Source organism: Vigna unguiculata, chromosome 2 (genome assembly GCF_037176805.1).
Source record: "Vigna unguiculata cultivar grain cowpea cultivar isolate G323 ecotype 2 chromosome 2, ASM3717680v1, whole genome shotgun sequence".
In the NCBI taxonomy this organism is placed as follows: domain Eukaryota; kingdom Viridiplantae; phylum Streptophyta; class Magnoliopsida; order Fabales; family Fabaceae; genus Vigna; species Vigna unguiculata.
Window position 1 is genome coordinate 10,206,096 of NC_140793.1, and position 17,075 is coordinate 10,223,170.

At 34.0% G+C, this 17,075-nt stretch overlaps 1 protein-coding gene across 1 annotated transcript; it reads left to right on the forward strand.

The window, feature by feature from the left end:
• Positions 1-11,329: 11,329 nt before the first annotated feature.
• On the forward strand, positions 11,330-14,752 carry LOC114168394 (uncharacterized). Its single transcript, XM_028053191.2, has 7 exons — positions 11,330-11,472; positions 11,967-12,029; positions 12,119-12,198; positions 12,953-13,061; positions 13,323-13,482; positions 13,853-14,016; positions 14,166-14,752. Exons 1-7 carry the CDS (start codon positions 11,470-11,472, stop codon positions 14,523-14,525), a joined length of 939 nt encoding a protein of 312 aa, XP_027908992.1. The 5' UTR covers positions 11,330-11,469; the 3' UTR covers positions 14,526-14,752.
• Positions 14,753-17,075: the final 2,323 nt, after the last annotated feature.

Genomic DNA, 17,075 nt, shown 5'->3' on the forward strand with positions numbered 1-17,075 from the left:
GGTGGATTAAATGGCTCAACCCACCTTCAACCCGCATCGAATCCGTTTAACCCGTGGATTAAGTGAGTCGGGTTGAGTTCAACCTACTTTTAGAAAAAGTGAATTTTTCTCCATCCAACCCGGCTCGAACCCGTGGTGAGCCGGATTGACTCACAGGTTGAAACTAATTTTGACATCTATATTTGTAGAGGAAGAAGAGAGAGAAAAATAGTCTTTTAAAATGTTTGTTTAAGAAAATTTGTTTCAAAACATTTATTTTTGTACCACACCTAGCCGGCCTAGCCAAGTTATATTTGTACCACACCTAGCCGGCCAAACCAAGTTATATCTATAAAGCCCATCTACGTAACCACCAAGGACGCAAATAATAATCGCCATGTATGAACGAATGATAAGTACCCGGCCCAAACTGCCAAAGAAGTAACTGGCCTAAGCCGCTAACTAAGATTAATTAAACACGAACTTAGCAATAACTTAGCATATTCGGGACACTACCAGTAAGGCCTTTGACGCCCACGATAATCAAACTAAGGGGCCTAACCTAAGACCCAGGCCCACCTATGGCCCAAATAGGGGCCTAGCCCATGACGTGGCCAGACATAATTAATAATCTATAAGTACGCATGGACCCCAACAATTAAGGGTACGCATTCATTACTCTCCTAATTACAAGATTTGACTTTCTAAGAGATTTTGCTGACTTGAGCATCGGAGTCTCTTCTGCAGGTAACCCCCATCGGATCCAAACCAATTCACACCGAGATATCCACAAATGACATGTATCGGCCGGGAGGAAGCCAACTGAGGAGATTCATTTTTAGTTCCCCACCCTTACCACAAGTAAGCGGCCTGGGTCGAACACCCTTAACTTGATGATTAATTCATTTTTAGTTCCCCACCCTTACCACAAGTAAACAGCCTGGGTCGAACACCCTTAACTTGATGTTTAATTCGTTTTTAGTTCCCCACCCTTATCACAAGTAAGCGGCCTGGGTCGAACATCCTTAACTTGATGTTTAATTCATTTTTAGTTCCCCACCCTTACCACAAGTAAGCGGTCTGGGTCGAACACCCTTAACTTGATGTTTAATTTGTTTTTAGTTCCGCACCCTTACCACAAGTAAGCGGCCTGGGTCGAACACCCTTAACTTGATGATTAATTCGTTTTTAGTTCCCCACCCTTACCACAAGTAATCGGTCTGGGTCGAACACCCTGACTTAAAATACTTCCCAAATTAACACGGATGTTCACGATAACATCACTCCACACGCTACTATAACACATCATATCGGCATCGCACAACAACAAACATACCAAGAATGAACATCACATTAACAGTAAAGTAGATAATGTGCGTGTCAACACCCAATTTCGTCCGGATAAATAAATTTATTTTCAAAAAAAAATAAAAAATAAATAAAAAAAATGTGAAACATTATTTTCTTCAAAGATTTTTAAACTTTAATTTTAGAAAAAAAAAGATGAAAAAAAGAGAAAAAAAAGGAGGAATAAAGAGGGAAGAGCCCAATTTGTTATTAATTATTGCACTCCTTCTTATGAGCCCAACAACTCAACCTGCTTTCTACCCTTGTTCTTGGAGGAGAAATTAGTGATATGATTCTAATAATTAGAAGAAATATTTCTTCAAAATGGTTATAATCAATATTACTAATTGGGATTGATTTTGTACTATGATTTGTTAATGGTTAGAATCAACATTAATAATTTGAGATTGATTTTGTACTCTGATTTACTATGATTTAATGAGAGGTTGAGAATAACTTAAGGGAATTTCTTGATAAGCTTCAGACAAGGAATAATGCTTGCTCAAGTGATTGAGAGTACTTGGTTAGGTGGAGAGGACTTGGGTTCAAGCCTTGTGTGTGTCCTTTGTATGTTTATTTAATTGTGTTTTATTTTACAAATATATTGTGAATGCGGAGGTTGGACTTAACACGATATATATATATATATATATATATATATATATATATATATATATATATATATATATATGTGAATTAAAAATGAAATATATGATAGCTTGATGGTTGTGGTTATGCTTGAGGGGTGGGAGGATGTGAGTTCGAACCTTGGTTAGCATAAGTTATATTTTTATGTTTAATGTTTTTGCTAAAGAAGGAAAAGCCTAGAAACACTAGAGCTCCTCTGAGAAATCAGAAGGGCAGCGTAGAGGCAGTTGGGGAAGTAAAAGCACAAGTTAATGACCACTAACTTAATTTTTAATTAAGTTTTTGTTTTAGTATTGGAGGCTGGAAATTCAGAGGGAGAAGAGAGTGAGTGAGAAAGCAAAGAGTCATAGAGTGTGGCAGCAAGGAAAGGTAGAGAGAAATGAAATTTTCTATTTAAGGAGAAAAAAGGAGTGCTGGAAAGGAGTTTTAGAGTAGTAACAAGAGTTGGAGCTTTGGGGACAAGAAAGGATCATTGGGAGTGCACTAGAAGCAAGGAAATCGGGTAAGGAGACCTGTCCTTACTTGTATTGTCTCCCTTTAATTTTGTTCTGGATGATGATTGGTTTGAATGTTTGATTATTTTTCTAATTTGCGCGATTTTTCGTAAATTCTGGAATTCTGTCCAGAAATCGCCTAGTGGCTAAGAAGGTCCTGCTAGACGACACAACCATTTTCACGTGGTTTTTTGGGTTCTGTAATGAACCGCCTGGCGACAATGAAGAATCGCTAAGCGATATGCACTGAATCACATAGTTCGATGCGTTTTTGATGTTTCCGTGATGTGTTTGGCATTCTGCAATTGTATGATCTTGGTAACATGTTCCTTGGCATAATTGGATGATAATGTATGATGTTGGGGTGATTTGATAAATTGGGGTTTGTGGGCAAATACAGGATTAATATGGGTTTAGGTTTGATTGTAAATTTATAATGTGTAGAAGTTGGAAAATTGATAGTAGTAATGTTGGGTTGGATGAATCAAAATTTGAATGCATGATTGGATGTGTGAATATTGTGGTTTAATTGCATCTGGAATGTTGATTGCGAAAATTGGGTTTTTGGGTTTTCCAGTAGGTGTAAGGAAATTTGGAATATCCAGAATCTTGATGCACCGCCTGGCAGTAGATAAGTGCCGCCAAGCGATGAAGGTTGGCCAGCACTCAGTTTTGGGTTGGCTTAGTGGGAAAATGAATTTGGGGGTTATTGGGTATGTTGTTGATTCGAGTAATGCATGATTGTATGATGTATAGGTGTTCAATTGGTGGTATTGATGCAATGGGTTAAAGTTATATATTTAATATGGAACTTGTATTTGTTGAGTCATGGATCGGAAAAAAAGAGTAGAAGGAACATTGTTGATGGTGATAAACTGATTTCATATCTTAAGAGTCTAGAAAATGACAAATTGGAGGCTTTTCACTTATATATATATATATATATATATATATATATATATATATATATATATATATATATATATATATATATATGTGTGTGTGTGTGTGTGTGTGTGTGTGTGTGTGTGTGTGAACTACTAAATGAATAAAATAATTGTTGAGATAGTTATGTATGGGTGGGTTGTCTATAAGGCTATATGAATGGTGTAATGAGGTATGAGATATATGGATTCATGAGTAGTATTGATTTAGAGATGTGAGATGCGTGATTGATACGGGTGGGGAGGTCCGTATCTTTTGTACTCTTGTGTAGGGATACGAGCGAGGAGGTTCGTATGTTTTGTGCTCATATTTGAGGCTACTATGAGCGGGGAGGTTCATAGTAGGTGTTTATGCATGTTGGACTACGAGCAAGCAGGTTCGTAGAGTTGGACTACGGGCGGGGAGGTCCGTAGGGTTGGACCACAAGCGGGTAGGTTCGTGGGAGCATGATAATCCCTAATGACCGAGGTGATGAATGAGTCTATCTCATATAGGTTATGAGATTGGGCTAGAATGTTATTAAGAAGTCATTAAATAAAAATTAGCTAAGATAGGTTGGGTGATGGTCGATTCTTATTAAGTATTGATTGTATTATTTTTCTTTCTCAGCTCACACTTTCTACTTGTGTTTGGTGATGATCGTGTCACTTGTCACGTAGGAGCAGATGTGAATCCAGGTGAGCATGCTGATGCGTAGGGACTGAGCGGGGCAGATCATGGGATGATTTACTCTATGTTTTAATTTCAGACAGTTGTAATAAACTTTATGAGACTTTTCTCTACTATGAGCTTGTAATAATGATGTCACCGCGTAATATAACTACTGCGATAAAGTTTTAAATTTTCCCACGTTTGAGAACCTTATTTACTATCTTGAATTTCAATAAAATTATATTTTATCAAGTAATATCCACCCATGATATTACAACATAATTAAAATAAAACTCTATTCCTATTTTATTGAAAATCTCAATAAAAAATAGCTTTACAACCATAAACATTATTGAAAAGGAAAAACATATGATTAAAGGACTACCCTAACATCTCTCGACATTGAATACTCTATTTAGTGTTGTACATCTTTCTCAATACATGTACAATCATTTATATGCTCCCGTGATAAATCATGATCATTATAGTGAAAACTACAACCACAAAATAGAAGAGTGAGCTAACATCACCAATAAAAAACCTCAGTTTTGAAAATGAACTCATTTAATGTTTAAAAACCAAGAAATTTTAAAAAAATATATAACTTTTCATAGCAAACCCCGACAACGCTTTGGCTCATAGAGTTCTTAGTCCAAAGACATCAATCCTTTAACCTTGACATTCAATAGCCAAGTATCAAACATTAATCAATAGACCCTAGAGATATTTGTCCTCTGACTTCGACACTCCAAAACCCTCACTACCAAGCCTCAGTTCATTCAGTCTAGAGACATATGTCCTCTAACCTTGACACTCAAGAACCAAGTATCAAACACTAGTCAATAGAGTTCTTTACATAGAGACATTCGTCCTTTGGCTTCGACACTCTAATAACCCTTCACTCCATTGCGCTACCAACCAAGAGGGATTCTCTCAAGGTACCCACTCTAGGAGCTACCCTAAATAGAGTGTCGCAACTGAAATCCCGATTGGACAGTGAACAAAAAGTAAAATTTGAAAAAAAAAACATAGTGTGGAGTCGCTACCATAGTTTATTCTGGAAAACTACGGAAAAACCAAAAAGATAAGACAAGGTCTGCAAAAAACCAGATTTTGAGTCAGGGGGTTGGTTACGCGTGGGGAAGGTATTAGCACCCACAACTTTCGTCCCAAGATGGTACCTTTAATTAAATGTTTATTTTTCCCAAAAATAATAATAAAAAAATGTACAAAAGAAACAAAAATAAATTTTTTGGTTTTTTAGGCCTGACTAGGATTAATCCTCGCTCCTACATATCTCTATTCATGATGGAGAATTAGGGTTACATAGTTCTTTATGAATTTTTTTTGAAAACTTGTTGATTTGACTTTTTTTTTATAATTTTGAAAGCTTTTTTATGTTTTTTTTATATTTCTAATTATTTGGAGATGAGTGTCATGCGACGCTAGGGGTCGGACAAACATTAAAAAGTAAACAAAGAAAACATTTTTTATTTTAGTTTTTTATATATACATATATATTTTTATATTTTCTAAAGAAAAAAAGAATTTTGAAAATTAGTGTTGGGCAAATATTAAAGAAATGAGAAAAACTATTTTTTGTTATGATTTTTAGAATAAGAAAAAAAAGGCCAAAAGTAGGTGTAGAAATAAAAACATTTAACATTAAAACAAAATATAGTGAAAATTTAGGAACAAATAAATGAAAAAATTTGGCACTAACATACCTTTTAAACTTCCCGGTTCCTCTTATTCTTTATCAATCTCCTTCTTTTGTCCCCTATATTATAACTTCCTTGTCTCTCTTCTTCTTCTTATTCCTACCTCCTCTAATAAGAAATTTTCTCTTCTCCCAAAAAGATATTAAAGGGAGGTGTGACTGTGTGAGTGGTAATAAGAAAGATAGAAATGTAGAGAATATTTTCTTTTTTTTTTTCCTCCGATCCCCTTTTTCATATGAAAAATTGTGTATTTATATCCACATATTGCAATATCAATGTAATCCTAGCGTTAATTGCAACGAACAATATAAAGAAGAAATTGGTCATGATAGCAGCACATTACGGAAATCAAATCACAACAAATTATAGCATAATATCAATCATCATCAATAATATTGATTCTAATCATTAGAAGAGATATTGCTTCTAATTATTAGAATCATATCATTATTTTCTCTAGGAGGAACAAAGGTAGAAAATACATTGGGTTGTTAGGCTCATGAGAAGGAGTGTGATAATTAATAACAAATTGGGTTCTTCCTTCTTCTTTTTTTCCTTTTTTTTGCATCTCTTTTTTTTTCTAAACTTAAAGTTTGAAAATATTTGAAGAAAATTTTGTTTCACCTTTTTTTTTACCATTAACTAAAAAATATTTTTTATTTGATTTTGGAAAATAAATTTGTTCACCCAGAAGAAAATGGGTGTTGACACAGAGCCTCAAACAAGGCTCAAAAGATTCTAGCCCTAACAAACAGCTCATATTTAATTAGAGCTCACACAATGCTTAGAGGGAGCAAGTCATATGCATTCAATCAAATTCACAAATATACACAACCCACACAAATACATAACAAAACTTAACACAATTCCTTATCATCTACCCAAAACTTTTCAAAAACATATTTTTAACATCATATGAACACCAAAACAAATGACATGTAAACTTCCCTTACACATATCATCATCATCATCAAATCAAATAATCAAATTTACCATTTATCATACCACTCCTTCCAATACATAATATCCATAAAGGAGTCAGCTTCCCTTGTAATCATAATTTAACACAATACATATACAATCAATAAAATTAATTTCCATTAACCCAAGATACTCAGACACTCCTATACCCATGAAACTCATAAAATCATGAAAAAAAAATATTCTTTCATCATAAATACTCTTCCTAAAAAACACCCTTTGAAACCCTATCACCAAATTAATTGTCAATTTATCAAAATCTCAACATAATTCAAATAAAAACTCTATTAAACTTCCAAATATAATAATCACAATTTAACTCAACTCATCATACACATATAGAAGCAAGAAGGCACAAAGTAAGCAAGAATGTCAGCTTCCTATCTCTTACTATTCACTTTTTTGTTCTTCCCCTTCAAAACTCAACCTTTAAAACTTTTCCCCTTCATCCTTGAATTGCCCACATTTCTATTATGATTTTCCACCTAAACATTGTCCTCCCTTATATCAATATTCAATGGTAGAAGATATAAGGGGCAAGGGGAGCCTTGTCCCCCTCCAACATTTCTTTTATTAAGTACAACATTTAATGTTAATAAACAATAAAACATAAAATCAAATATAATAAAGAATTTTTTTTATTAAGATATTATTTATTTTTTCTCCAATTATGTTTTGAGTTTTTCACATATTGTACCCATCTCTCACACTAATATGTTTTCTTTTGTTATTGAAGACAAAAAGTTAGCACACTCATCATTTATGCCCTCATTTTTCATATATTCTCTTCCATTCTTAAAGAAAAAAAAAGATAACTCTCGTTTGTCTCACTTGATAGTAAAATATTTGTTTAATATTTAACACTATTTTTTATCTCATGACTCTTTTGTATATTCATTTTTTATGGATATAGAAGAAAAAATAATGTATTATATGGTTTATCATAGTTGGTTTTTAATTTTGACTTGATTATCATAGATTTTTTTTAGTAATATAAATTATTTTTTGATCTTAAATTTCTTTTTGAGATAGTTATGTTAATGAGAAACAAAAGAGAAACTATAAGTGAAGATGAAAACAAAACAATATGGTTGTTTATCGCATAACAATGAAATGAAAGCTTTTGAAGACTTTTGAATCAATATATGCACATCAATAAAATGAAAGATAAATATTTTGTAGATAATATGATTATTTACATTGAAAATAAAAAAATAGCTGAAAAACTTAGTTATGATTCAATATTGATGAGTTCAAGAATATTAAAAAACGATGAGTAATCCTTTAGATATATGTAATTTCTTTTTTAGTTATAACTATATTAAATTCTGTATATGTTTTGATTGAAGTAGGGTTAATAATTAAATATATAAATTTTGAGTATATTATTTTGACTCCCTCCAAAATTTTGATCAAAATTTGTCACTACCTATATTTATAAGCCTAATATCTCTAATACAATACTTTATTATCATTTATTAATGTCTAACAATAATATATAAACAATATATAAGAGTACCTCGCGATATCTAACTATATATAAAGCTTTCTGATCATTTCTAACAATATGTAATATATAATAGTATCCTAAAATATTTCATATAACAATATATAACAATATTCAAGAATATCTCCTAATATCTAATAATATATAGGAATATGTGATGTAACATCCCGTTTTAATAGTTTTTACGCTATCAAACAAAACATTATATTATGATAATTCAAAGCATATGATAGGAATAGGCTAGTATAAAGTATCAATACAGTCATCCAAAAATGACCATACATGTACTGCCTATAAACACAACCTACATTGAAAAAGGGTTACAAAACACCCAACAATCTAAGCAAAACAAGGAGTAAATGCTACTGCTGGAAACACTCAAGCCACAACTCAACTCCTATCCAGGAGGGGTGTGTCTTCACCTGCACTTTTATCTGCTCACGCCAAATTATAGGCGATTAAGACACAAAAAGAAAAAACATATGCAAGAAGGGTAAGCTAACTTAATTAAGAGAAATCATGCAGCTTATTAATTAGACATCAACCAAGGCTTATCACATTTATCAGAATTATTCAAACCACCTCAACCACAACACACATTCATAACTCTAGACTCGATATCCGGATTATGTAAGGGACATTGGAGCTCTTGGTGGCTTGCACCTGTAGCAGTTCCTAAACTCTGCAGAGTTTTGGGCATAAGGGGTTATCACCCAACCACTACCAGGGTAAGTTCCCTTCGTGTCTATGACGGATCAGGTCCATAGACTAGGACCTCCTGCTACTCCTCCCGACATAATCCATTATACTCTATATGAGTCTTAATGGTTATTGGAGTGTCAGGATACCACCAAAATGAGTCCTCATGTCCTTACATTCACTAAAACCTTCCTCTTTAGAATTCCCCTTGAAATCCTAATTCAATCACAGTCTCTAATGAACCACATTCACACAATTCCATCACGTACACTATCATTTATAAACTCAAGTACAGGATAGGCAAATATCACATAATTTCACTTAGTATAGCTTCATTTAATCTAAAACAAAGAAGTTATCAAATTTTGCAGTGAAACTCGCTCAAGCTAGAGGATCTCGCCTAAGCTAGAGAGTTGTCTTGCTTAGGCGAGTCACTCTCGCCTGGGCGAGACCCCAAACAGAGAGCAACCGCAAACTTTGAGCGAATTCTCACTCAGGCTATGCTGTTTCGCCTAGACGAGAGTGACTCTCGCTCAAGCGAAACCAACTCGCCTAGGCGAGACCTCGTGCAACAACAAAGGTGAATTTCTGATATTTCTGCGCAGGCGAGAGCTGCTCGCCTGAGCGAAACCATCAGAGTTTCAGTCTGTTTTCACATGTAAAACCACACAGTTCATGCCAATATCGCAATTTACCACACACAATTGTTTCCACTCATCAATCAAGCACCCAATCATGCAATCCTAGCTCTAATTAACGATTTTTATGCAAAAATTGAGTGAAAGGTTAGCTTCCCTTACCTCAATTGATCACCAACTAGCAAATATGACTTTTCACAGTGAGGCACCCCAATTCACAACCTAAGGGACTAGAATATAGGTTCACATAGTGAGAATAGGACCCAACTTTCAGTTTAGCCAGAAGGGAACTTCCAAAATTCGAAAATGAAAAGAATTGGAGTATTGGAATTGACTTACATGGAAGGGAAGGAGACTCAATTAGGGAAGGAAGTTCGGTATTGACTTCCAGACCTATTTGCTGCAACAGGGAGAAAAGGCAGATCAGAAAGGGTTCCAATTCTCTGGTTGAAGAGAGTGAGGAAGATCAGTGAAAGGAGAATGAGAGGAATGTTGAGCTGGTGGGTGTTTCGGTGCACGTGGAATGAGAAGAGAAGGAAATAATAAAAAGGGTATCATATATGATGTCATAATATCTAACAATGTCTAAAAATATATTATAATATCTAACAATATCTAATAATATATATTTAATTAATAATTTATTTACCAAATTCTCTCTTAGAATTTTTTTTAAATAAAACAAATCTTTTAAGTAATTAGTAAACTATTTTAAATATCTCCTAATATCTAATAATATATAGTAATATGTGATGTCATAATATATAAAAATGTCTAAAAATATATTATAATATCTAACAATATCTAATAATATATATTTAATTAATAGTTTATTTACCAAATTCTATCTCTTAGAAATTTTTTTAAATAAAACAAATCTTTTAAGTAATTAGTAAACCATTTTATCTTTTATAACAATAAAATATATCTTCTTAAATATATAATAAAGCACCTTAAATATATATTTTTTAATTATTAAAAGTTTTCAGATCTTATAGGCTTAATTGTAATTTTACTTTCTATATTTTGAAAAGTTCATAAATTCGGTTCTTATTTTTTTTTACTGTAGTTCCTCAATTGTAACTTTTCTTGTTAATTTTAGGCTTTGAATTTCCTTTTATGCAACTTTTATTTCTTTGAGTTTTAATTATTGTTAAGTTTTAGTTAAATTCTTTATAGTTTTTCCCTTTTGAAGATAACACGGTGAGACTAAGGAAAAAATACATTAGTCTCGTGATTATTTTACAGAATAAAAAATGGATAGGAATAATATAATTAAATAATGATTTAATAAATTTTTTGAACAGAGAATTGATTAAATAACATTACTTTCATTACACTATGAGTAAAATTAAGGAATCACAGTATACTCGCGATATATTGCATTATATTGAAAATAATAATAATTGTATGATTTATTATTATATTTAATTTAATATTGGCTTTTTTTTTAAATGATCAAAATTACTTATGATTAAATATTTAATAAAAAATTAGTCTAAAATTGTATATAATTAAAAAATAAGAAATTAAAATTGTTGAAAAAAATTAGGAAAAATTATAATTAGTCCTAAAAATAAACAATACTATTTTTTGTTTCCAAAGTACATTTGATTTTAATGAAAGAAAAGGATATAATTGGTCAAGTGACGCTATTGTGGAGTAGTTTTTGTGGCAGGAAAATAATTTTTAATCGGGTCAGGTTATCACATTACCGACCCGAAAGATTAGACCAATACTATTTATAAACAACTGCACCTTAGAATGACAAATTTTATTCCGATCGAAATTTTCTGATCAGTGAAGAATCTTAGATTCCGCGGGAAAAGCTTCATAATCTCTGAAGAAGATAATCAACAATGGTTCGATTTTTTTATTCTTATTTTTCTTTTACGTTTTATAGTTATACGATCACAATTAGGGTTTGTTCTATTACGTGCTTCATAATTTCTGGATTCAATTATGTATCTTCTGTTTGGATTAAGCCGTTTTATTTGTGTTCTTGTTTGTTGTGTTAAGAAACTTTAATTGCAGTAATTCAATCTGTACACTGAAAATCGTTCGTTTTCATGGTCAAATTTTGTAAAAGGGGAAACGAATAGGCATATTGATAATTGTAAGCTGATAGAACATGCTTGTGGCTAATATGTAGGTGTATAAATGTTTGATAGAACTGCTTTCCTTGAGAAAACTATGGATTCTGCTTTCGTAATACAATTGATTGGTTTGTGGCTTAATGGTTGTCTGTTTGAATTTTGTTTTTTAAGAGGGATTCTTGATGCTTCTTATGTATTGGTCAATTTGGTGTCTGTTAATTTCCTGGTATACTGAGTTTGCTCTGATTGGATTGTTACAGTCTTCGCTTGCGGCTGCTAGAGCAGACAACTTCTACTATCCTCCAGAATGGGAACCGAGTCAGGTATGTTTAAATAACAGGTTTCATTAAGCTCTCCTGTAACTCAACAGTTGTCTAGTATCAAGAGACTAATACACTTTCTACCTTTTCAGGGTTCTCTGAACAAGTTTCATGGTCAGCATGCCTTGCGGGAGAGGGCGAGAAAACTAGATCAGGGTATCCTGATTATAAGGTAATCAGAAGTAGCTGCAGAAACCATTTAGTCATATTAACTGTCTTCCATTGGTGAATAAGGGATCCCAATTATGTGTCCCACTACATTATCTTACTTGAAGTTCTATAGTCTGGAAAATGAAATGATAGATGAATGTGAATGACGAGCCTTTGTAGTATTTGGTATATATTCTTTTATTCAGCACATGGACAAAGTGTAAAAATAACAAAATTGAAAGTATTGATGCTATGAATTATGAGCATTTTCTAATGAAGCCTTTTGATTGAACTGAATCTGTATGAAATATTACATGCTTGAACATGTTCATACAGATTTAATTTTCTTGTTTGTGCAAGTGCTTGGTTTCAAAATAGTTTTCGACACAAAAATCAATGGTTATAAAATTGTGAGATCCCTCCTAGATCAGAAAGGGGACCAAGGATGGCTGGTGTAATTGTAACAAAGCTTGTGATATGCACTTCGCTATGATGGGATCCCAAAATCCCATAATGAATAGTATGGGATTGGCAGAGTATTTAAGTAGTTGCTTCTCTCCCCTTATTAAAGAAAATCCCAAGTGTTTGGGTTCCTATCAGTTTGTATGATAGATCCACGAGACCTAAACTGGTCTGGTGTATATGGAAGCTTGGAAAAATTGTTGTTACATGTCTCATTCATTTAACTGTTTCTAAATTGGTTTGCTTAAGATACCATGTTGATATTGTTTTTTTTCAATATTTAATTTGACTTCATCTGGCTAAACTACTTTCAGATTTGAGATGCCTTATAATATATGGTGTGGAGGATGCAATTCAATGATTGCAAAGGGTGTTCGGTTCAATGCAGAGAAAAAGCAAGTTGGGAACTATTACTCAACAAAGGTTTGTTAAGGTCGACTGCAAATGCATTTGAATTTAAATTATTTTTTCAGTGGATGTGATTAATTGTATCATTTTGGTATTTAAAGGGTGGACCTGATATAACTTACGAATAGTTATATTTTGTTTAGTTTGCCACTATTATGTGGGTGTTGATTGCCTTATACCTTTCTCTTTGCTTATACATTATTTTATCCCTCATCTAGTAATGTTCCACCTAAGTTTTCTTGTTAACTATCTAATAAATGTTTATTGGTCCTTCAGATATGGAGCTTCTCTATGAAGTCTGCTTGCTGCAAACATGAGATCGTCATTCAGACTGATCCTAAGAATTGTGAATATGTCATTATTAGTGGGGCCCAGAAGAAAACTGAAGATTTTGATATTGAAGATGCTGAAACTTTTGAATTGCCTGCCGATGAAGGTGTGTATTACAGTATAAGTGAAAACTTAGCAGTATATGTTTTCTTTAACTGAAGATTTTGATATTGAGGATGCCAAAACTTTTGAATTGACTGCCTGTAAAGGTGTGTATTACCGTATTAGTGAAAACTTTTTAGCAGTATGTGCTAGCCTGAATGTGTTAGTGCATGCAGTCACCAACTTTTTTTGAGAAGCAGAGAGAACATTCTGTCAGACCCCACTGGCCAATGGCTGTCTGAATGGATGAAATGTTTTCTTTTCTAAATCTAGTGCTATACCCTTATTTTCCTTTTGCCTTTGACCATGTTTAGCAAACTGAAATGTTGTCGTTAAAGTTAGCTAACTATCTTCATATTTAATTTTCCTTTCAGAAAGGGGTAAGCTTGCAGATCCATTTTACCGCCTTGAACACCAGGAAGAAGACTTGAAGAAGAAGAAGGAATCTGAACCAGTGCTCGTACGTCTCCAGAGGCAGTCTGATAACAGACATTCAGATGACTATGCTCTCAATAAGACTCTACGGGCCCGGCTTAGAGTATACTCCTTGGCTCATGATACTTATTGTAGTTTATTTGTCTATTGCTTTTCCATTTTAACCCTAGAGTATATTGGTCTTTTGTAAATAATATTTCCAGCCTGCTCTAAAGAAAAGAAATATTGGTTGACACTTGTACATTTTGTCAGAGTCAGAAGAAAAGAGTTGCTGAAGAAGAGAATGCTTCCAAGAAAATAGGCCTTGGCATAAGACTACTACCAGCTACTGAAGAAGATTCTGCCACAGCAAAAAGAGTGAAGTTTTCAACAAAGTTTGAAAAGAATAGGAAGGACAAGAGGGCACTGATCAATGCCGAATCAATTTTCTCTGGAGTGTCTAGCTATTCTATCTCTGATAAGAGAAAACAAGAGCTAGAATCAAAAAGAAGAAAAATTTGTGCAACTTCAGCCTCCAGTCTTATAGCTGGTGGCTTTAAGCCATCCTCATGGTCACATGCTGCTATGATATCAGGCAAGAAAAAGGGAGCTTCAATGACTGTAAGGCGCTAGAAAGCTAAAACACGTATGTGACACTGGACATGGCAATCGTCATTTGTACATAGCAGTTTCATGTATTAATTTTGAACTATGTTTTCCGTTTTAAACCATTTATGAATATGTTAACGGAAACACATATTTTTCATCATTCTCTCCCCTCAACAGACTAAGAAAGAATAGTGTGATATTTTATGTAATTTTGTTCGATTGAAAAAGAAAATAAATATTTTTGAAAGTTACATTTATTTTTTACCTTTAAGTAAAGGGAATTGTCTTAAGCCAAACGCTGAAGTATTAATAGTTTTTCTATTCATGATCAATTACACGACTTAAATATGGCTCTAACCGTTTCACAAAGTTAAGGGTGTGTCTTATACTCATCACTAAAATCTAATTAAGATAAATTCCTCGAATGTTCATACATGTATTTTCAATCAATCGTACATCAAATGATTAAGGTAATAATAAACTTAAGACAGTTAATACCATGTAAATTAAATACTATTATAATAACTGGAAGATAACTTAACTTTAAGATTAACTTTCATGTTCACATGAGGAGTTTAACTTTTCCACTTGACCTTCAAGCTTTCAAGAGTAATTTTGTGTCCATTAGAACTCCCTTATGCGCCACTCATGTGCAATCCACTTAATTCATCATTGTTTTTCACTTGTAGTTATTACATCTCCCTAATTTCAACCCTAATTTCAAGGAACTATCTATGTGCATTTCCTAATTTCAAGAGGTTAATATGTTTTAATCATGTTATTGGATTCAATTCTTGATTAACAAATTTTACTCCATTTTCTTATTCATTCTTCTCCCATAGGCTGAGCTACTCCGTTATAAATAGGAGTCTCTCCCATTTGTAAAAACACACCTTGAAAATTAAATGGAATCTCTTTTACGAGTTTATTCTTACTTTGGTTCTTATCTTTAGAAGCTTTCTTAAAAAAATATGATTGTTGAAAACACTTTTAAATTACTAATTTCACAAAATGAGCCAAATGAAGTTAAAATTCTTTTATAACAAAATGCAGATACAAACACCACTAGTTTATATAAGAATTCATGGTAACCATTGTTGATTTCATGTAACTAACATCAATTTAGTGTTGACAAGATCTAACATATGAGTTTTCCAGTATTCACTTTGACAATGCCAAAATCGCAAATTGTTCCTACAGAAAACAAATAAGATATGTTAAACACAAGCATTACCTTACTCTGGTCCGGCATCTCCTTGGTAGGCTTCCTCCCGGTTGATACATGTCGCTTATGGATATCTCGATGCAATCGGTTTGGACCCGAGAGGGGTTACTTGCAGAAGGGACTCCGAAGCTCAAGTCAGCAAAATCTCTAAGAAAGTCAAATCTGGTGATTAGGAAAGTAATGAATGTGTACCATTAATTCGTGGGATCCATGCATATTTATAGATTATTAATTATGTCTGGCCACGTCATGGGCTGTGCCCTTGTTTGGGCTGTAGGTGTAAGGCCCATTAAGATTATTCTTTATCTTCCTGCCCTAAACTAAAAGGCTGCACTTGTAAGTGGGCCTAAGGGCTGGCCCAGTAGATTAAATCATTCTTAGTTGTCCTAAGTCACATTTTCCATTCATTTCAGAGAACCTAAGACTGCAGCCGTCAACCCCTCCGCTAGGGTTTGCTTCCACTGTCACGTTGAGCTAAGAGAACTTGTGCTCCATGTAAGTATCTCTTCTAGCCGTGTTGGTTCCCTTTTACCATCTTTTCATAATTTCGGTTAAAAACCTTTGTTAACTTCATTTTTTGGTTCTATCCCACCCCTATTTAAGCCTATAGTTCATCCTTAGAGCTGCTGCGCTCGTGGTCGTGCCGTCGGGGTCTTAGCTAAACTTTTTCCAGGTACCGGGAAGTTAGAGTCTGAGTCTTGATTGTTTTATGACTGAGTTAGAGTTGGTTAGATGTTGTATGCACTATATGATTGTGTTGAATGCGTGAACTACCATGTACTGTCTTTTGGGTGCGAGCATGTGATTGTTGTAGGAGGAGCAGTGGCGGGATCTGTTAATCTCGCCCAGGCGAGAGTAACTCGCCCAGGCGAGACTTGCAGGAGTAAACTAAGGGTTCGCGAAACCTCGCCCAGGCGGAGGACTATGGTTTTGAGCAAGGCCTAGTCTCGCTCAGGCGAGAGCCACTCGCCTAAGCGAGGAGGAGTGAAGGCCTGGAATGCTACTGTGGTCTAGCCTAGGCGAGGGATGTCACTGTTGGGCGAGAGGTTGTCTCGCCCAGGCGATGCAGGACTCGCCTAAGCGAGCCTACGAGAAAGTTCCAACACTAGTCGCGATCTTGCCTAAGCGAGAGTCTATCGCCTAAGCGAGAGTACCCCTCTCGCCTGAGCGAGGGCTCTTGACTTGAGCGAGATGCGCTGCGGGTTGGGGGACTTTGCTAAATTGTAAATTGTATTATTGGTTTATGATGTGTTTGTGTGATGTATGAAATCTGTGAAATGAAAGGCATGGTATGTTCTGTATTATAAATTGGATAGATGTGATTGAAGAATCTTGGCATGTGAAATCAA